This window comes from Hippocampus bargibanti, linkage group LG04 (assembly GCF_051943395.1).
Source record: "Hippocampus bargibanti isolate YZ-2025 linkage group LG04, ASM5194339v1, whole genome shotgun sequence".
NCBI lineage: Eukaryota > Metazoa > Chordata > Actinopteri > Syngnathiformes > Syngnathidae > Hippocampus > Hippocampus bargibanti.
The window spans coordinates 31,072,886-31,096,360 of record NC_142737.1 but is presented as its reverse complement, the minus strand read 5'-3'; the positions used below and the strand labels follow the sequence as shown (position 1 = coordinate 31,096,360).

Below are 23,475 nucleotides of genomic sequence, written 5' to 3'. Positions count from 1 at the left end.
TGCTGATGGATGGGACTCACCCAGGATGTCTAACCAAAGGGCGAACAATCCTGATCATGAAGGATTCCTCAAAGGGTGCAGTTCCGTCCAACGTGGAAGCTCATGTCTGGCATCATTGCGGCTAAGATAAGTGGACACATGGATCAATACATGAGCAAAGCACAGAAAGGCATTGGTAGAGATACGAGAGGTGCCAAACATCAGCTGCTCGCTGACAGAACAGTCGCACATGACTGTCGCACATGACTGCAGGTCCCGACATACCAACCTGTGCACAGCCTGGAATGATTACAAGAAAGCATATGACTCGATGCCACACACATGGATCACTGAATTCTTGGAGTTGTATAAGGTCAACAGGACCCTGAGAACCTTCGTTGCAAACTCGATGAGGATGTGGAGAACCACACTTGAAGCCAATGGCAAGCCACTAACGCAAGTGTCCATCAAATGTGGCATATACCAAGGTGATGCACTCTCACCACTGCTGTTCTGCATTGGACTGAACCCCCTCAGCCAGATAATCGCCAAGACAGGCTATGGATACCGCCTCAGAAATGGAGCTATGATCAGTCACCTCCTCTACATGGATGACGTAAAGCTGTATGCTAAGAGCGAAAGGGACATAGACTCCCTGATCCACACAACCAGGATCTACAGCAGTGACATCGGGATGTCATTCTGGCTGGAGAAATGTAGTCGGATGGTGACAAAGACGGGCAAGGTAGTCCACACTGAAGGGGTCTCACTCCCTGAAGGAACAATAGCAGACATTGAAAACAGCTACAAGTACCCTGTATACCACAGGCCAATGGCAACCTCGAACTCACAACAAGGAAAGCGGCTACGACCAAATACCTCCAGCGGGTGAGGCAAGTCCTGAGAAGCCAGCTCAATGACAAGAACAAGACCCGGGCAATAAGCAGCTATGCCCTGCCAGTGATCAGATACCCTGCAGGAATAATAAGGTGGCCAAAGGAAGAGATTCAGACCACGGATGTTAAGACCCGAAAACTCCTCACCATGCACGGAGGGTTCCATCCCAAGTCCAGCACCCTAGGACTGTACACCAGCCGTAAGGAAGGAGGCCGGGGACTAGTGAGTGTGAGAGCCACTGTCCAGGATGAAACATCCAAGCTCCATGAATACATCAAAGAGAAGGCTCCAACGGATGATGTACTCAGAGAATGTCTCAGTCAATGGGGAACAGAGGATGAGGTGCTGGAAGAGGGACAATCATGGGAGGAAAAGCCCCTACACGGGATGTACCACCGAACCATAGCAGAAGTGGCTGATCTCAAGAAGTCCTATCAGTGGCTAGAGAGGGCTGGCCTAAAGGACAGCACAGAGGCAATCATCCTGGCTGCTCAAGAGCAGGCCCTGAACACCAGAGCCATAGAGGCACGGATATACCACACCAGGGAAGGTAGGTTGTGCAAAGAGGCACCTGAGACAATCCAACACATAACTGCAGGGTGTAAGATGCTTGCAGGGAAAGCCTACATGGAGCGCCATAACCAGGTGGCTGGCGTAGTCTACCGAAACATCGGTGTGGAGTATGGACTGGAAACCCCAAGGTCAAAATGGGAAACACCTCCCAAGGTAGTAGAGAATGACCGAGCAAATATCCTGTGGGACTTCCAGATAGACTAACAAGATGGTAATGGCCAACCAACCAGATATCTGGTCATAGATAAAGGGCAATGGAGAGCCGTTGTCGTGGATGTAGCGCTCCCGAGTGATGGAAACATCAGAAAGAAGGAACATGAGAAAATCGAGAAATACCAAGGCCTCAGAGAGGAGCTGAAGAGAGCCTGGAAGGTAAAGGTGACAGTCGTGCCTGTGGTGGTCGGAGCACTCGGGGCAGTGACCCCCAAACTAGACGAGTGGTTGCAACAGATCCCGGGAACATCAGATATCTTGGTCCAGAAAAGCGCACTGCGAGGAACAGCATGGATACTGCGCAGAACCCACAAGCTTACTGGCCTCTGGTAGAGGACCTGAGCTAAAATGGGGGACAGACACCACCCATGGTGGGTGACACGAGGATATATATATATATATATATATATATATATATATATATATATATATATATATATATATATATATATACAATAGCAGACATTGAAAACAGCTACAAGTACCTCGGTATACCACAGGCCAATGGCAACCTCAAATTAGCAACAAGGAAAGCGGCTACGACCAAATACCTCCAGCGGGTGAGGCAAGTCCTCAGAAGCCAGCTCAATGGCAAGAACAAGACCCGGGCAATAAACAGCTATGCCCTGCCAGTGATCAGATACCCTGCAGGAATAATAAGGTGGCCAAAGGAAGAGATTCAGACCACGGATGTTAAGACCCGAAAACTCCTCACCATGCACGGAGGGTTCCATCCCAAGTCCAGCACCCTGAGACTGTACACAAGCCGTAAGGAAGGAGGCCGGGGACTAGTGAGTGTGAGAGCCACTGTCCAGGATGAAACATCCAAGCTCCATGAATACATCAAAGAGAAGGCTCCAACGGATGATGTACTCAGAGAATGTCTCAGTCAATGGGGAACAGAGGATGAGGTGCTGGAAGAGGGACAATCATGGGAGGAAAAGCCCCTACACGGGATGTACCACCGAACCATAGCAGAAGTGGCTGATCTCAAGAAGTCCTATCAGTGGCTAGAGAGGGCTGGCCTAAAGGACAGCACAGAGGCACTCATCCTGGCTGCCCAAGAGCAGGCCCTGAACACCAGAGCCATAGAGGCAGGGATATACCACACCAGACAAGACCCAAGGTGTAGGTTGTGCAAAGAGGCACCTGAGACAATCCAACACGTAACTGCAGGGTGTAAGATGCTGTCAGGGAAAGCCTAGATGGAGCGCCATAACCAGGTGGCTGGCATAGTCTACCGAAACATCTGTGCGGAGTATGGACTGGAAACCCCAAGGTCAAAATGGGAAACACCTCCCAAGGTGGTGGAGAATGACCGAGCAAAAATCCTGTGGGACTTCCAGATACAGACTGACAAGATGGTAATGGCCAACCAACCAGATATCGTGGTCATAGATAAAGGGGAAAGGAAAGCCGTTGTCGTGGATGTAGCGGTCCCGAGTGATGGGAACATCAGAAAGAAGGAACATGAGAAAATCGAGAAATACCAAGGGCTCAGAGAGGAGCTGGAGAGAGCCTGGAAGGTAAAGGTGACAGTCGTGCCTGTGGTGGTCGGAGCACTTGGGGCAGTGACCCCCAAACTGGACGAGTGGTTGCAACAGATCCCGGGAACAACATCGGATATCTCGGTCCAGAAAAGCGCAGTGCTGGGAACAGCACGGATACTGCGCAGAACCCTCAAGCTTTCTGGCTTCTGGTAGAGGCCAAAAAAAATGGGGGACAGACACCACCCATGAGGGGTGAGATGATGATTATTTTATATATATATATATATATATATATATATATATATATATATATATATATATATATATATATATATATATATATATATATATATATATATACTGTCCAGAGGTGGCAGTGCCAGCCTCTGCTATGATAGGACCAGCCTAATGTTGGGGGGGAGGAGAGGACCATTTCCTGAGGCAACACTTATTGCTTCTATTGTCCTGACTGATTATGTTCTACGACTGGCCTTTTTCGCCCCATTTGCTCTGGATGGTCCCCTTTCAAACCATTTATTTTCTTTCGCTAAGATTTTAACTTCATTGTTGTCATCATAAGGGTTGCCAGCTTTTAGGTGGATATGTACTGCAGATTGAGGTCCACTAGTATTATCCCTGCTATGTCTTTTTTTGAGAATTTGTTTATGTTAGGTGAAATCTGTTCTTCTTCTGGTTCAGTTCTTCCAGGTCCAATATGAGGTCTTTGATCTTCTCTACAAACCGTGTGGTGTTTTCTTCGTGAAATTATGTGTTACCAACCAACGGAGCTAAGATAGTTTTTAAATATTTGGCTACATTGTATGTAGAGGAGTCAATGCTACGAACAATGGGTCTGAGGGGGAACCCTTCTTTATGTATTTTTGGCAGGCCATAGATACATGGCGTGGCCTCCCCCGGGTATAATCTAAAATACATATGTTTGTCTCTGTTTTTTTCTTTCTCTAACTTTTGGAGACAGTCTATCATTTCTTTCTTGTATCTATTGGAAGGGTCCCTTTTTAGTTGCTCATAAGTGGAAGAATCACTGATTAACCCATTTATTTTGTCTTATAATCCAATGTGTTGAGAAGCACTGTACACCAACCCTTGTTTGCTGCCAAAATAGTAATATTTTAATCTTTTTGTAGAGTAGTTAACGCCTTTCTCTCTTCTCATGTTACACTTACTAACATTGTTATGTAATAATGTTACACTTACGAACAGCTGCAGGGAGTAGTCCTCTGGTCCCCCCAACCTGAGAGCAGGGACCTATCATAGCAGAGTCCGGCACCGCCATGTCTGGACAGTAGGGATATATATATATATATATATATATATATATATATATATATATATATATATATATATATATATATATATATATATATATGGCCGATAATTACCAGTAAGACTTTAGTTTGCTGACGAAGTTTCTTGGATAAGAAGCGAAACGTCCGACACCTTCAAAGAAGTACAGATGACGGCTGAAGAAACCTTTTCATTGATGTTTTGACTCCTTTTCTCTACTTTCAATGCTTGTTGGTAACCAAACTTAAACCGGACCACATCTGCCAATTATTGGAAATTTGCCTTCATACTACGTATTTTTAATTTCGGGAAACATTTTACAAACACATTCTTGGTTGTGTTATGGGCTCATCAGTTTTACCCATAGTGGCTCATCTGTACATGGAAGATATCGAGAAACAGGCCCTCACATCTTTCCCGGGGACAAAACCTCGGCACTGATTTAGATATGTGGACGACACTTTCGTCATAATTAAAAAAACAAGAAATTCAATCCTTCACAGATCACCTCAACTCGGTAGACAACAACATTAAATTTACTCGCGAGGACATGAAAGAGAACCAACTGGCCATTTTGGATTGTAAAGTAATTATAGAAGAGGACAGAGCGCTAAAAACAAAAGACTTTTAGGCCATGCACACTGACCAATACTTACTTTTTGAATCCAACCACCCGCTACAACACAAACTAGGAGTTATCAGAACCCTCCAGCATAGGGCTAAACTAATACCAACAAGCGTTCAAGGTAGAGAAAAGGAGTCAAAACATGTCAGGAGAGCACTCACAAACTGTGGTTACCCTCAGTGGTCTTTTAACAAATGTCAAAAGAAAAGAATAGGGAACGAAACCAAAAATCCTGAAGATACTAAAAGGAGAGGTGATAGAGTGTTTATGCACATTAGTAAACGTATTATATTATCCCATGTTAGTTTAGTACATATTATATTATTGCATGTTCAATTCAGTCGAACCGTATGAAAGCAGGATGTAACGAGTATCAAGTTTCCGTCTATGTCCAGCCAACACTGAGTTGTCTGTAGCTGATTGGACAACAGATCGCTGCTGTGGACGTTCAAAAACTAGTCAGAGCGGGAGCTCTTCCCTCTTTGTTCCTATCTTTGTTCGTGTGCTCTGACTTCGCTCCTGCCTAGACGATAGAAGTGCTTTTTCTGTCTCACTAGAATAAAGTAGTTTTTTGTTCACCATCTATCATCGTCACTGATATTTTTATCACTGAACTTCGTTGAACACCGAACCAGAAGAGAAACAATAATTTGAACCGAACAAGAGGAGTAGCAGTCCCTTACATTGCAGGTGTTTCTACCTCTTCACTAAATCGCCATGGTGGTGTGACGTTTAATTTGGATCGTTCTTACAACACACCCCTGAGAGTGTGACCACACAGGCTTAGTTATGCTGATGAGGTGACACCAGAGCAAATGGCGCATCAGCCCAGTCGTAGACCATAATCAGTCAGGACAATAGAAGCAATCAGTAAAGCCTCAGGAAATTGTTCACTGCTCCCCCCAACCATAGAGCAGGGACCTATCATAGCAGAGGCTGGTACCGCTACCTCTGGACAGTGGGGATATATATACAGGTAACATCCAAGTTACGACCGGGTTCCGTTCCGAGAAAACCGTCGTAAGTCAAACGACCGTAAATTGAAAAGCATTCAAAATGGCTGACGCGAGGATCAATTGTCGTCATAACAAATGACGACATGCTGGCATCTCCGATACGACAGGATAGTATACAATGTCAATCAAAGTTTTTAAGCATCATTTTCTATTGAATACTACTACATACCAAAATGTTGACAGTTAATTTTAAATTGTATAACTTTTAGTGTCATTTTAATTATTTTATAGTTTGTATTATCGATCATCATTACACACGCTTTCTGCTGACCCAAATACGCACGGGTTCCCACGCATGCGAGCTGTCCAACAATCGCTCTCTCGGCTAACGGAGAAGCCAGAAGAGATCACCTGTCTCAAAGAGGCGGCGGCGTCGACCGTGAGCTCGACGTGGCGTTTGTGTCACGGGGATCGCAGCCGCTGCGCCTCGGCGTCGCTGTAAACACATCACGTTTGTATTGACAGCTGGGGGTGGGGCCAAGCCTCCCCGCTTGCAACAATTTCCTTCTTCAGGGCATCGCGTAAGAAAAAGGGACGGTGTAAAATTGTATTTGTACTTTGTCTTACCCTGGACTTTCTATATCGGCGTCCGAGCCTCCCCCTCCCGCCCCCCCACATCCTGTAATCCTTTCGGGATTGTTCAATTTCTGCACCACCGTGTGCGAGTTGCTTCTCGCCATTGTCGGGTTTCCCATTTTTCCTCCACACTTGTTGTTTTTGGTATTCTTTATTTTTGATTATTTATTATTATTTCCCTGGTCCTATTTTTGGGACCAGCGCTTTGTGTTGTAGCATAATAAATCATCCTGCACGGACCTCTGCCGTAGCAGTGGCAGCCGTAGAATAAAAAAAAAAACGGTTGTGGCAAAAAAAGGTCGCCGGCAGTCGTGGTCGTAAGTATGGGTGGTCGTAACGTGTGCCGGTCGTAAATCGGATGTTACCTGTATAGGGCCAGAGCCACCAGCAAATTTTAGTTCGCTGACAAAGTCTCTTTGATAAGAAGCAAAACGTCCGACACCTTCAAAGAAGTACAGATGACGGCTGAAGAAACCTTTTCATCGATACATTTTATGTTTAAATCATCACAATTTAATTGACACCGTGGATCAAAACAGATAGGAGTAACTGATTTTATATCAACAAAATGCAGATACACAGGAAGCGAAGTACCTTGCTGACACAGATAGCACTTTCCACTTTCAAGTTGTCCTTCCGCTGTGATCTTTCACCATGAGCTCCAAGCCACTCCTTTAGTAGTGAAAGGATGTTGAAGGCATTGTCCTTGGATATAGGCATTCTGACATCCTAAGCCTGTTGCACCTCCCTCATCAAAAAAAATGTAGGCACAAGGAATAAGTTTATTTTGAGTGCATTAAACCTATCATTTTTTTGCAGCCAACACTGTCAATGTTTGTTTGTATTGAAGCAGGTTGGTCTTGTGTTCAGTATTCCAGATTCTGGAGGATGGTTTGGGTGCTTGTGTAGGCCTTGTGGGGATTTTGTAGCATATGAATACCTGAAAGGAAGAAAATGATGTTGGCTAATTTATGATCAATCAGACACATTATATTGAAATACTGTTTTAATTAAAATAACCATATTCATTCAAGTGTGAAGAATCATCAAGAGTACTGTTTCCTCACAATGAGCACTTGTTTTACAGCCTCACAAATCATCTTACAGTGGAAAGGGAAATTAAGTGCAAAATGTGGAAGAATTATCTAACATTTACTGGTTATCAGAATCAGAAAACCTTTATTCGTCTGACAATGATGTAGGTATTTTATTTTATTTTTTTACAATGTGAACCGTTCACCAATCCATCCATTTTCTGATCCGCTTTATCCCAAACAAGGGTCACGAGGGTGCTGGAGCCTATCCCAGCTGTCGTCAGGCAGTGAGTGTGGGACAACCTGAACCAGTTGCCCGCTGAAAGATTATTTCTGAATATAATTTGTTTAGTTAAGATGGGACTTTTTTCTTTTCTCAATATGTCATGAAAATAATGTTGTGATTTGCATCTTCCGCCATATTTACTCTAGCCTGTATAACCTTCTGATACGCAGAGTGAACCAATTTAATTCTTGGAGCCATCTATTAACCTTGATACACTGGTTATTGGAGACTTTCTGGAGACAGACTGATAAAAGCTGAGAATTGTTTTGGAACAATTCCGCCTCGTTGTCGCGCCATAGTCTTGATACCGTCATTCTGATGAAATAAATATGTTGTGCGTCCATGGTGTGTGTGGACACACTTGTGATCAAGAAGCCATTGTCTGTAAATCATGTGTGTCCGGAATATTAGCAAATCAACTCTTCAAAGGTACATTTCATCGACTCCAGCGTGTGTTTGGATAACCAAAGTCCTCATCATCCGATGTTAACAAACACACAGAGGAAAGAAGGTCACTCTCCTCCAACAAATGGTAACCCTGACTTGAAATCCGACTGAGGTTTTGGTCAACGGACAGAACAGCGGGCGGTCAACATATTTGACTAGGTAAGAGGACAATTATCCTCCAAATTGATCTTCTCTCTGTTGGCTGAAATTAAGGTTAGATGTACGTCGTGAATTGATATTCTAAAAAGATACATTGTGGCTGGATGAAGAGTGGAAAATGCAATGTGTTTTTTATTTATTTTTGTTTATTATTATTGTTGTTGTTGTTTTGTTCTGTCAAAGAATCATAGAAACTATAATCCCTAACAAAGAGTAAAAAGGACTTGGTGTTTTTGCAAAAATAATCAAAGCCCTTTGAAGTAGAGATTTGAGTACACTGGTCTACAATCAGGACCAAGTACTTTTGTGAGGAGGATCCAGTGCTTTTGCTAAATTAAGGATCGAGTACTTTAGGATTGTTTTTTTTTGTACTTTTGAACGAGAATTGAGCTTTTGAGCACTTTTGTGAGATAGAGGTTAGAGTACTTTTACTGAAATTGTTGGAAGTATTTTTGAAGGGATCAAGCGCTTCTGATAAATTAAGGATCGGTACTTTTGATCGGGTTGTATCAAGTACTTTAAAGACTGACAAGGAATTTGAAAACCAAAAAGTGGTATGGAGGGAAAGTTCAATATGGAAAGTGAATGGTTCAATATGGGGCAAATACGTGACCGAACCATTCAGAATGAGTTTTGCTGTGCTTGGTGAAAAAGTGAGGAATGCGTGTGATGTGTGTGGGGCGATTATGAGAGAGCGAATGAGAGACTGAGAGACAACAGGTAAAAAAAAGAATGTAAACTGTATGAATGGGGGCTCGCTACCTAATCCGAACAGAGAATTTGTTGTGAAAAATGGGGATACTAATCAGAAAAAAACTGAACCACGGATGAAAAGTTACGACAGTTTTGAAAAACACATAAATGCACCTGAAGGATTATATAGGAACTGTATGAAATTCTACTTAATTGTCAGGATAGTGGGTATTTTATTGTTGGCTTCCTGTTGGGGGAAGTCAATTTTTGAAAGAATGAAGAGGAAGGGGCTTTTTCGACAGTAGGTTGATGGTGTGTGTGTGCATATGTGTGTATATCTTAATAGTGTTTAGCGTTATTTCCTGCAGCTCATGATGTGAATTTGAATGTGCATTACTAGACATTGGGAGCCTCTGTCAACTGAACTGCATGGGTGATCAAAATGTGTCCTGTGTATGTGTGCTGTGTATGTGTCCTGTGTATGTGCACGCGAGAGAGAGAGATGATGCAGTTTCAAAACATGTCCTGTGTGTATGTGTGTAAGAGGAGGACATAGAGTGAAGGCTTGAGAATGAAAGGGCGGAGGTGTTATTGTTGACAAGAAGAGGACATTCTATTAACCATGTTGGCCTGAACACCCCTAATGTGCCAGTGTGTGGATGCGTTGTTGGATGAGGTCAAGTGGGTTTTCATATAACTAGATACAAACTTTGGAGATATTTAGCTTTGTTGAAAGTGATAACGAAAATATTTTAAATCTACGATGAGAACAAATGTTTTACTAACTTTAGGATACAAAGTTTACTAATGTTACTTTGCATGTGTATTGATAAGCGTAACTCTTGGCTAGACTTATGGCATCAAGTTTTTCTTTTCTCACTGAGAGACTTACAACCACCAATTAAGCTTAGTTTTTCAACCAGTGGGATGGGAAGTTTAGTGTGTTGGAAAAAAATAAGAGGGAAAGATACTTTATTTAGCTGAACACAAGAGCAGAATATTCCAGCTTTATTGATGTGTGGATAGTTGTGATAGTGTGAAATTGACTTCATTAATTTAAAGTAAAAGTGTGTGTTAAGGTTAGCAGGCATTTTTGAAAACCCTGCCCAAGATGGTGTTTACCAAGGACAGTAAGAACAAAGTAAGTATGATTCTGTTGCACGATGCATGGTTAGATAATGCGTAGATAAGTCAACCTGGTAGCCTTGAACAGTACATGCTGAAAGAATGCTAAAAAAGAAAAAAAATGAATTAATGAGCTGTTGTACATTTATCTTGCATGGAGATGTCACAATCTCTATTCTATCTAACACTGAGAAGATGTGCAGTATTTAAAAATCCTACATTATTAGTGCCAGCAGTTGGGTTAGCGTTATGCCTGTCTGTAAACAGATAGTGATTTGAAAGGAAGTATGAAAAAGTAGAATTGATTTTACCTCATTCTGTAGTTGTTTTAATTATTTATTTTGTAATGTAGTAATGGATCATTTCTTTAATATGTTCCAATCTGCCAGATGAAGGAAGCAGTCTAGATATAAACAAATGCTTTTGCATTTAGGCATGCTATTTGTACAACTTTCAGTTTATGTACCGACTATTTAAACACATGCTAAAATAGGGGCATCCAAACATTGGTAAAAGGAGGCCAGATTTGGTGTGTTAAAAATGTAGGGGGGGGGCAACCTTGGCAGACGTTCTTTACATATAAATACAATTTATTTAAATGAATTTCAGCGAGCCATTCTGGTTTAATTTCAGCTATATTCATTGTTTGTTCATTTGAAATATGCATACCAAAATGTAATTTACATTGAAAATATAAATTGAATATTCACTTTTTTAACAGTAACATTTTTGCTACAGTTGGACAGACGTAATTGCTCTTTTGTTGATTGTCACTATTTTAGAAAGAAAAATGCAATTTTAGAAAAAGGTCGGCTCATCCGGGCTATTACTCATCTGCTGTTCCTCAATGACCCTCTAGATAACAGCACTGAGTACACACATATAAACATGCTATTGCTCAATGTATTCATGATACATGTGGGCCAGATGTTCTTTATTTTATGAAAGAGGCTGCGGGCCGGATGAAAATTGACCACGGGCTGCATTTGGCCCCTGACTTTGGACATATACGCTTGGATTTTTATACAGTATATCACTTTTCTTACTCTCTTACTCAAAATAGATGAGCCATTCCATTTATTGGCTTGTATCTGGTTTATGGAGTAGAGGCCAACACGATTTTGAGGAATTGGCTGTGAAAACAATGAGGGAATCGCAAATCTAGAGGACAAACACTTTTCAGTTACCACATCAATTTGGCATACGCAAGTGTGCGTGCGGCGCACACAATAAGCACTGATGACAATGCAGTAAAAAAATGCAACTTCTAAAGGTGACATTTTGCAGATTGAATAAAATCCAGCAACAAATTCCAATCAACAAACAAAGCATAATTGCCGAATTGGGGGACTAAACTGCGAAAGATATGTCTGTCAGGATTGACAGTAAACCCGTTTTGCCCAAAAATTATTTTAAGTCATGGATTATCGAAAGACTCGGCAAAATGAATGGTGTGTCTGGTTCAAAAACATTTTACAACCTATGATTTTGTCTTGTATTGAGGAATGAATTTAAATACTGTTTTACTCCGAAGTACATTTTGATTTCACCTAATGGTATTACTTGAGGCCTTTTCAAAATGGTTAGAAATTTTCTCAGCGGTCGATGTCAGAGTCTGGTTCTCATTTGAGATTTGTCTTGGGGTACGTCATTTTGCTGTATATTGACAGGAAACAGTATTTGTCTTTTTAGATACATTTTCTATTACAGTAAAGTCTCGTTATATCGATATCGGATATATCGATAGTCCCGGTTATATCGATACTATTTCTATGCACGCACGGAGAAAATTACATGCAAACAGGGTCGGATATATCGATAGTCCCGGTTATATCGATATTTTTCGGCCTCCCTTGAATATCGATATAACGAGACTTTTATTTCTTTTGGAGAATCATGAAACACTTGACGTGATGTCATTCTGTCCATTTGTGCCAATGGATGGTCCTCACATGAGATTAGCCTTGATGTTGAGAGTGGTGTGGGAGCTGTGCCTCAGGGATGGGAGGTTGTGAATTTGGGGCACATTGTCAGTAGTGTGCCAAAGAATCATTGAGTGTTTCAGCCTTTTAATCACTAGACACCCTCATCGATGGTGGCCAGCGACAGGTTGATCACGCCCGTGCTTGTGTCCCATGCCCAATCAGATGTTGAGAAGCTGGTGGGGGGAGGGGTGTTGTGTCTTAGGTTGCTGTTCTATGAGCCCAACAAGGGCCCTTCCTCTTCATCCAGATCCACTGGCTGCTACTTTCTGCGGCTTCAGAGACTGATGTCTGTGCCGCACAGCCTGTCCGTGGATACCCAGGTCTTTTAGCAGCCTGATGGTGGAGGAAGCTACAAACCCTCTGCATCCAACTTCAATTGGATATACCTTAGCTTTCCATCCCCGCTGTTGCGCATCCACTGTGAGTTCTGTGTCGCACAGCTTCTTGCGCTCATAGGCCTCTTCAACAGAGTTTTCCCACGGGACTGAGTTCTGCGATGTAGACAGCCTTGAGTGAAGGGGACCAGAGCACCAAGTCTGGTCTGAGGGTGGTGGTTGCAATATCCGCTGGGAAAACCAATTGCTGGCCAATGTCAACCCACATCTCCCAATCGCGGGCCCCGGATAGCTGTCCAACTTCTGGTTTGGCAGTAGGATGGTTGGGCTTTTCCTGTCCCTCTCGGATGAAGGTCAATGGTGCTGTGCTGGACGTGGTGGCTCGCATTGGCAAGGATTTGATGGTATTCCTCTTGCTCTCAAGGAGAACTGCCAAACTCTTTAGGAGCTGGTTGTGCCTCCAGGTGTAGCGGCCTTGTGTGAGGCTGGTCTTACAACCGGTCAGGATGTGTTTGAGAGTTCCTGGCGTTCGACAGAGGTCACAGGTTGGATCTTCGCCATACCATTGGTGGAGGTTTTTTGGAGATGGGAGCACGTCATTGATAGCTCTGATGCCACGCAAACACGTTCCCAGTTGGCAAAGAGACTTTTTATGTCTCAACAGGGGGGAGTGACGATAGCTCAGATCCCCATTACCAAAATTTTCACTTTTGGTAATGAGTGATGTTGGCTGCAACGTCATTCCCCAAGAAAGTTGTGCCCTCCAGAAATGCAGACTCACTAACCACTAACATGTACTAATCAACTAACATCTAACAATGACTTACTGACATTTCTGTGACAGAATGCATTGCAGAGCCTAAACGATGAGACAGACTTTGATAGGGAAAGAAACACCAATAAAGTGTGATGTGTAGAATGAAACCACCCTGTCGACATGCGACCTGGCACAAGTCTTCTTTTGTTCTCCACAGGACGGAGCTGCGGTCTGAAGGGAATGACGTGGGCCACACCAACATGGGATGGACCGGTTGCGGAGCTGCTAGCTATCTTAGCAGCCACAAGCTTCATCTGGATTCGCGAAGACATCGTTCGTCAAGAAGATTTCCGATGCACGTCACTGGAGCCGCGTCGACAGATCACACCCTCTTTCCCAGTCACCAGCTCATCCGTATCACACCCTGGGGCTTGCTTGCCACAAATGCTACAATTTTGTTCCCCCTCGTCGTCCTGGTGATCACCATCCAGGATGCCATAAAGATTTGACTGTTGTAGTGAATGACATGACTTAATTTGAGATTGTTTCCATTTGATTGTTTTATTTTGGGAATTGATTTTCTTTTTTGCTTCCCTCTTTCTGTTCACCTCCACCGATGTTAGATATGTTCGAAAGGAGGGAGATGTTGGGGTAATTCGCTATACAAACATCTTTAAACATATTTTTGCATCATTTCGTTTTATTTTGGACGTCATCCTGCCTTCCTTTACATGATGTCACATCCCATTACATCACATCCTATTGCGTCGCACCCTGTCTGTCATATAAATGCTCTCCCAGTCCGTCTCTCTCTCTTTCTCTCCCTCTCTCTCTCTTCCTGCGTCCTCCTCGTCCGACCTCCCACAGTGACTCTGCTGTCTTCAAGATTAAACTAACTCTCTGTCCAACAACTGCTGGCTTCCTGCTGATTCATCCATTACCACACGTAGAAGCGATGAGCCAGGGACGAACGATCACGATAAACCCATTACTACACATCAGTCCTGACGGCTCAAATTGATCTGGAAGGACTTCTATAATTGATTGCAAACATTTATGCTTTCCTCTTCAGAACTATTTGAATCATATTCATAACTGGATGAGTTACCAGAAAGTATCTTCTCCGAATCTGAAGCCAATTTTTTGATTCTCAAGCAAGGCAAGACGTCTTGGCGTGACGTCACGAACAAGGGGGAAACTGAAACTTTCTCAGATCATGTTGATGTAGTTTTGGGAGACTTTAAGCCATTTTTATTGGTGTTTTTCATTTGACTAAACATATCAGCCTGTATGTTTTGGGTATTTTAGATGCTATAAAACATTTTTCTGATGTCAGTTAGGAAACTGATGTCAGTTAGGAAAAAATGGTGTCGGTTGTTCTTTAAAGGACAAGTTCAACTACCTGAAACTGGATGAGTTTTATGCTTCATTAAGTGCAGCCAAATTTCCAAACATCCAGAAGATGGCACAGAGGATGCTGGTATATTTGGCTGTACATATGAGTGTGAACAGACTTTTAGTGTGATGAACACCAACATCCCACAGATCCCAGATGAGTGATGAATACCTCATATCCGCTCTGAGAATTGCCACGACAGAAATACCACCAGACTTTGATGCACTGGCTAAATGGGTGAACAACACTGTTCTCATTAAAATGTATATTACGTCAATGTTTTTTTCTGTTTATGATTTACATGCACTGTTAAACAAATGCAGTTTTTATGTGTATTGTATCTTGTGCTGACCCGACCAGTCTGTCAATTTTTTCAAAGTCAATGTGGCCCCAGAGCCAAAAAGTTTGCCCACCTCTAACCGGTTTTAAAACTCAAGACGGAGCAGATAACTCCGACTCTGGCATCCCTTCACTGGCTCTTGATACATTTTTGAGTTATTTTTAAGATCCTATTACCGTTTTTGTTTTCTAATCTTAAAAAGACCTCGCGTCACCTTATCTCTCTGAGCTCAACCACCCCTACGCACCTTCCCGGGACCACACTTCTGCGGACCAGTCATTATTAGAAGTACCAAGATCTAAACAGAGGATCAGAGGGGATCAAACCTTTTCCGTTGCTGGACCCTCTCTTTGGAATTAACTCCCACTAAACATTCAACAAGCCCCTTCGCTGTCCACCTTTAAAACCCACATCAAAACTCACATATAACTGTACTCTTTGGCATTTGACTCAGCATGATTCAGACTTAGTTTTACTTTTTAGTTCTCTCAACTGTCTTTGTGCCTTATTTATTGCTTTATTGTTGTGTATATCATAGTAGCTCCATGCACATCAGTTTGTATGCAGTGTTGGCTGTTGTAAAGTGCTCCATAAATACAATTCAGTTGAGTTAAAATTGCAACGCATAAACCAGTCTTTGTTTCATGTTTCAGATTGACCTATATTTGTTATCCCATCCAGGCCTCCCCTCCCTTTTTGGTTGTGACCATATGGCCAAAGATTAGAAAAAGCCCCTTTTGTTTGTTCCAAATGCAATGTCTTCTTTTCCTTTCGGCTTTTCCATTCTAGGGCTCACCAGAGTGAATCACTGTCCTCCATTTTCGCAGCATTGATTCGCATGTTTGTATGTTCCAAATGCAATGTAGTGACAGAATTGTTGGTCAAAGTGTGTTGTGACCCAAACTACCTCGACCAGGATTTTAGTATGAGTGAAACACAGCTATTTGATGCTATGTAAATTATTAACTCATTCACTGCCAGACGATGTGCAAAAATGTGTCCACTCGAGTGCCAGCGTTTTTGTCATTTTCACTCAAATTGCAGGATATTGAGTTTTAGGACTAAATAAACATTCAATGCAGCGTATGAAACCTTAGACTCTTCTTTCATCAGAAACAGTGACGTGCAGTCAGGGGAGGCAGGTGAGGCTTTGCCTCACCTGTCATCATGGAAATATCAAATGACAAAATAAATTAAACAGTTATATTTCTTCTTCTTTTCCTTTCGGCTTTTCCCCTCAGGGGTCGCCACAGCGAATCAATGTCCTCCATCTATCCTGGTTTTGTGCATCCTCTTCCCTCACACCAGCTACCTTCATGTCCTCTTTGACCACATCCATAAACCTCCTCTTGGGTCTTCCTTTCGGTCTCCTGCCTGGCAGTGCAAGGCTCAGCATCCTTCTCCCGATATAGTCACTCTCTCTCCTCTGGACATGTCCAAACCATTTCAGTCTGGACTCTCTGACTTTCTCTGCAAAGCCTCTAACATGAGTTGTCCCTCTAATATACTCATTCCTGATCCTATCTAACCCGGTCACTCCCAAAGAAAACCTCCACATCTTCAGCTCTGCTACCTCCAGCTCTGCTTCCTGTCTTTTCTTCAGTGGCACAGTCTCCAGTCCAAACATCATAGTTGGTCTCACCACTGTGTTATACACTTTTCCTTTCATCCTAGCTGAAACCCTTCTATCACACATCACACCTGACATTTTTCTCCAGCCGCTCCAACCTGCCTGGACACGCTTCACCTCTTTTCCAAACTCTCCATTGCTCTGGACAGTTGACCCCAAGTACTTAAAATCCTCCACCTTCTTTATCTCTTCTCCCTGTAGCATCACTTTTGCACTTGGATCCCTCTCATTCACACAAATATATTCCGTCATTCCTCCCCTTTCCAGGGCATATCTCCACATCTCTAGTTTCTCCGCCACCTGTTCCCTGTTCTCGCTACAGATCACAATGTCATCTGCAAACATCATGGTCCAAGGAGATTCTTGTCTAACATCGTCTGTCAGCCTGTCCATCACCATAGCAAACAAGAAGGGGCTCAGAGTTGACCCCTGGTGAAGTCCCACCTCCACCTTGAATTCTCCCGTCACACCGAGAGCACACCTCACAACTGTCCTACAGTCATGATATATGTCTTGTACCGCTCTGACATACTTTTCTGTCACTCCAGACTTCCTAATGCATTACCACAGCTCTTCTCTGGGCACCCTGTCATACGCTTTCTCCAGATCTAGAAAGACACAATGCAATTCCTTCTGACCTTCTCTGTACTTCTCTATCAGCATTCTTAAAGCAAACACTGCATCTGCCATACGCTTTTTTGGCATGAAGCCATACTACTGCTCACAAATGTTCACTTCAGCTCTTAGTCTTGCTTCAACTACTCTTTCCCATAGTTTCATTGTATGGCTCATCAACTTTATTCATCTGTAGTTAGTACAACTCTGCACATTTCCTTTGTTCTTAAAAATGGGCACAAGTACACTTTGTCTCCATTCTTCAGGCATCTGTTCACCATCTAAGATCTTGTTAAATAACCAAGTCACCGCCACCTCTCCAAGACACTTCCATACCTCGATTGGTAAATCATCAGGCCCGAGTGCCTTTCCCCCCTTCATCCTCTTCAGCGCCCTCCTCACTTCATCCTTGCTAATGCTTGCTACGTCTTGGTCCGCAACAGTCACGTCTTCTACTCTTTGTTCCTTCTCATTTTCCTCATTCATCAATTATTCAAAGTACTCAAACAGTTATATTTATTTAGTCATTTGTACTTTAACGTTCTTTTCCATTTAACTTCACCATTTTTGGATTTTTTTTTTTAACCGCTGAATTTTCACATTTACCGTTCAAAATACTAAGTGGAGACGAGCGGTGAGGCCATGGGTTAAGCAATCACTATGCTAACTGTGCTGGCTTGCTCTGCAGTGAGACCGCATTGCTGTCCCTCTGCATATGGCTATTAAAGATTTCAAAAGCTTTTAGTATATGAACTAAATTTCTACAGTTTAGCTGGTGTATATAATGTACAGTCACTGTACATTATAAACACAAATTCTTCTCGCAACTCCTCGGCTGCAGAATAATAGAATTAGTGACAGCAAGCTACAGTAAACAGTTAGCAAGTTAAGTGCAACCATCCAGTCATTTTTTCATGTTGCTTGGCCTTATTTTCAGAACGGTGGATTATATATCTAAATTGAAATAATTTACTAAACTGGACTTTCAATCGAAGCAGGCGATAATAATTAAAGGAAGACCAACACCGGACTGTATAGCTCACAAACGCTGAGTGATGAATGTAAATCTCCTGGACAGCTTCTCAGCATTTTGGCCAAGAAGGATCTCATTGAAACTATTCCTGAAGCGACAAAGTAGCTCCAGATCGTGCTCGCTGTTCCAGCTACTACAACATCAGTGGAACAGTCATTCTCAGCACAAAAGACTGAAAACATGTAGACAGGACTGATCAAGGACGACTTTCTTCACTGGCAGTGATCTCCATTGAGACAGAGACTTGGACTTCATTTATAAGTAAAGGTAACACGATAATGTTTTTTTATTCTTTTTTTTCTATGCTACAGTTTGTATATAGTATATAAAGAATGCTGACATGACATTTTAAACAAAACACGTTAACTGTTGCCAATCAAATGGTGAATAAGCTACTCTGTGGAGTTCATATATTTGTAAATCTGACTGTGATGACGTCAGTGCCTCACCAGCCATGAACCTCACCGCACGTCACTGATTCATAGGTTAAATGGGTCTGGAGTTAACTGATTTGGAAGTGGGGGCGGCTGTACAAAAGGCAATGATGCCCCCTCGCAGAAGGGAAAACATTGCCAGAGGTCTGGCCAGCGCTTTATCAGCATTACCCCATCCCGCAAGAAACACCAAAACCAGAACAACACGCGGGCCCGGGATGAACATGCAAACTCCCTACAGGGATGCCGGGTCTTGAACTCACGACCTCTGCACTGTGAAGCCGGTGTGCTACCGGGCTGCCCAATTTAAGGGTTATTTATAATAATAATAATAATAATAATAATAATAATAATAATAATAATAATGATACATTTTATTTCAAGCGCCTTTCAAAGCTCTCAAGGACACTTTACAGTCACAGACAAGCATAAATACAATAATAAATAAAATACAATTATAAATAGAATACAATTATTAAAATACAATTATAAATAGAAACGAGAGATGGAGTCACACAGAAAATGCAATTTTAAAAAGGTGCGTTTTGAGATGGGATTTGAAGGTGGGAAGAGAATTGATGACGAACATGACGAATGTTGGGAGAAAGTGAGTAGTTCCAGAGTTTGGGGGCAGAGCAGCTGAAAGCTCTGTCCCCCATCGTGCTGAGAGGGGCAGGGGACACACAGAGGTGGAGGGAGGAAGAGGATCTGAGGGAACAAGAGGGAATACAAATTTGAAGAAGGTCAGATCGGTATGAGGGGCAAGGTTATGGATAGCTCTAAATGTATAAAGAATGTTAAAGTTGATTCTATATTTGACCGGGAGCCAGTGGAGCTCTTGGAGGACGGGGGCGATGTGGTGAAAGGATGAGGTTCTGGTGATGACGGTAGCCCTTTGGCAGTTTCCAGCAGATTGCGGAAAAGCCTGAGATATCCTCTACTACGACGATGGAACGTCCCGAAACAAATGCAAGGTGATTATGGCAAGATATTGGTAAAGCAAGATGGCAGATGATGAAAGTTAAAACCTCTGAAGGAAAACGACTAGTTTTCGGAAAAGCCGAGATCCTCTAATATGACTTTGGAATGCACCAAAACAAATGCAAGGTTATTGTGGTTCGATAAGGCAAGATGGCAGACAACGAAAGTTAACACCCCTAAAAGAAAAGGAACAATCGCTGTTTAACTAAATTGGTTTCTTTCGGTAATTTAACATAAGTATGTCATGAGTGGTGCAGATCATGTAGCAGTATGTGCTCATCAGAATCAGAAAGCCTAATCGTCCCACAATGATGACATTTTCTTCATCATAATAGACGTGTGTCGGTGATGGCGCAGTGGAGTAACAAAGTTGCTCCAGTGGCAGTCAAAATGCGTAAATGGAGCAAGAGCACGGCCCAGCTGCATCCCTGGATGTGGGCCACATTGTGGATGCCGGTTGTGGGCCACTTCAGGACCATCATTCATTGAGTTATGTGGGCGGAGTGCACTGCCGTGTGTCATCCATAGCTGGGCCAGACAAATTTTGCTGTGTTAGTAGTGTGTTAGTGTGTTAGTAGTGTGCTGTTTAGATTTTTTTTAAGATGCTGAGTGCCGGTCACTGCACAACTCCTTTCAAAGGCAAATATAAATAGGGCTGTTTGATTATATGATTGAGAATCATATTATGTGACCAGCTGTGAGTATATTTACACCATATTCACATGCACATATTGTCATTCAAAATGTGTGTTTTTCCTCTTCAAACATGGATTTGCGATTTGAAACAAATAGAAAGGTCCAATATATAAAAGAATAATTTGTAAATAAGTAATAGCAGCAAATTGTCTCAAGCGTACATCTACAGGTAAAAGTGCAGTTTGATGGGCAGCCATGACATTCGAAAATGAAGCTATTTTAAAATAGTTCCTCCCCAGGCGACATGAGGGAGGACGTGGTTAGGTATATTATTTTTGAAATTTTGTAATTTATTAGAAGTTATTCTGTTGTTGCTAATGTATATGTATTTCATTTCACTTAAGCATATTATCTGCCATTAAAATAAAATACAGTAAAGTCTCGTTATATCGATATCGGTTATATCGATAGTACTGCTTATTATACTATTTCTATGAACGCAAGGAGAAAATTTACATGCCACAAGATCGGATATATCGATAGTCCGGTTATATCGATATTTTTTCCGACTCCCGAGAATATCGATATAACGAGTTGTATTGAAATGTAAATAAAAACTCCTTTTTGGGGTTCATAATTATTAACATCAATGGAAATTACTTATCTCTTTGCAGAACCACCCAGACCCTGTTGGGTTCAGCATCTTTGAAAATGGATGGATGGAAACAACAGATGGTTATGCACACTTTCCATGGCTCATATCCAGTCGAGGTTACAATATTCAAGTGTGGTCTCAGTAATATTTGATGATCAAGTTTCAGAATGATTCTAAAATCAATGGCACATCAGTTTGTTTTTCTCAAAAGTGTCAAAAATACAAAATCGGATTGAGAGACAGTGTGAGAGAGAGTCAGAGAGAGACACACAGAGAGAGACTCAGACAGACAGAATCAGAATCAGAATCATCTTTATTGCCAAGTATGTAGAACACACAAGGAATTTGTTTCCGGTAGAACACGCTGCACTAGTATCGTCGTCAAAAAAACTGCTAAGTGGCACTATACAGTTCCATTTTGGCTGCTGTTGAAAGAGTTCAAAGAGTTAATGGCTTGGGGGAAGAAGCTGTTTAAATGTCTGCTGGATTTGGTGCGCATGGACAGACAGACAGACAGACAGACAGACAGATAGACAGATAGATAGATAGATAGATAGATAGATAGATAGATAGATAGATAGATAGATAGATAGATAGATAGATAGATAGATAGATAGATAGATAGATAGATAGATAGATAGATAGATAGATACACACACACAAGAGAGCAGACTATATATGGATGGATGGATGGATGGATGGATGGATGGATGGATATTAAATATCTATCTAGATAGATGTATATGATAGATGTTCAGTAACAACACAGTTAATGTAATGTCCAGTCATATTTATGTAGACTATAATCTTCTTTTCCTTTCGACTTTTCCCTTCACAGCGAATCAGTGTCCTACATCTAACCAGGTTTTGTGCATCCTCTTCTCTCACATCAGCTACTTTCATGTCCTCTTTGTAGACTATAATACAGTATATGAAATAGAAAACATCTGTGTTGGTTTGAAATTGCCAACATGTAGTTCCTGGGTTTGATAGGATAAGGTACATTTTGGAATGTCTGGGTAAAACTACTAACACTAATAATAATTACAGGGCTGTAGGTGCTTGTTATTAGTTGTAAACATTGCTTGCATTCTTTTTTGTGCCTTTTTTTAACCGAGTTTATTTATCACACGTGTTTTCAACAATATCCATCCAAACACAATAGGCTCATTATTGGTGAGCAAACGAATATAAATCTGGCAGGCTGTCATGACAATAACAACAGCAGCAGCAACAACAACTATTTTTAGTATAAATGTAGGATAATAATTATGATTATTATTATTATCATTAGTAGTAGTAGTAGTATGAGGAGGAGGAGGAGGAGGAGGAGGAGGAGGAGGAGGAGGAGGAGGAGGAGGAGGAGGAGTAATTATAGTATAATTTATCTGTATCTGTATTTTTTATAAATACAAATGACTTAAATTGGTCTTTTTCATATTACAGCGAGTCAAATCCCATTTAAAAGAATGAAGCATGTGAAGACAGGGTGTTAGCACGCCGCAGACTGACTGCTTTTGGGACTAAAAATACATTTTTAGTCTTAATCGTTTTCCAAGAACAGACTGTCACAGCTAACGTGCTTTTGTATGACTTATTGAGTAGCAACACAGCACACAGCAGTGAAAAGCAAAGAAAAGGGGGGAGAAAAAAGTATTTTCACAATACCTTGGGCTGCATGGCGATGAATTTCGATGTTCGGTGTCCATAGGTGTGTAAAAGGTCGAAGAAAGCTCATGTTCGCGTAGAAAGGAAAATATATACAATTTTCGAGTCAAACTTAATTACCGAGCTATAAATGCCGAATTCATACAGTGGTAGAAAATGGAAACAGACACGAAGATCTTCGTAAAAATTAAACATGGCAGACGTAAACGACCATTCTCGCAAAAAAAAAAGCAAACCTGTAGGATTCGGGTTATTCTTGGGGTTTTGTGCGTTGCTTTATCCAAAGTGTACAATTAAAATACTTTCGGGAATCATGCGACTTTTGGCAGCCTTACTGTCTGCTGCAGGCGGGGCCAAAACAAGCTGACTGCTACCAGTAATTATCACGGACTCCTCCTAGAGTCTAGGGGTGGGCAAACTTTTTGACTCGCGGGCCAAATGGGTTCTAAAATTTGACGGAGGGGCCGGGCCAGGAGCATTTGGAGGGAATGTTTGGGCCGGATATACTAAAGCATTAAAGGACAACCGACGTCTCCGGACAAGTTGTGTCCATAATTTGTCCAATCACTTCAAATGACTTCTATTGAGT

The 23,475-nt window shown here is 41.9% G+C and overlaps 1 protein-coding gene across 5 annotated transcripts in view; it reads right to left on the bottom strand.

Annotated features, from left to right (window-relative positions):
- Nucleotides 1-23,240, bottom strand: part of pdzd2 (PDZ domain containing 2) — a 107,553-nt gene extending 84,313 nt beyond the window's left edge. For all 5 annotated transcript variants that reach the window (XR_016114778.1, XM_088995113.1, XM_088995116.1 and 2 more), the window contains exons 1-2: nt 22,887-23,240; nt 7,272-7,617 (exon numbers count right to left, since the gene is read on the bottom strand). Coding sequence is in view for 4 of the 5 variants with exons in the window: in XM_088995113.1 (XP_088851239.1) it covers nt 7,272-7,397 (126 nt within the window). In the remaining variant the exon portion in view is untranslated. The remainder of the gene's footprint in view (nt 1-7,271; nt 7,618-22,886) is intronic.
- Between the last annotated feature and the right edge of the window lie 235 nt (nt 23,241-23,475).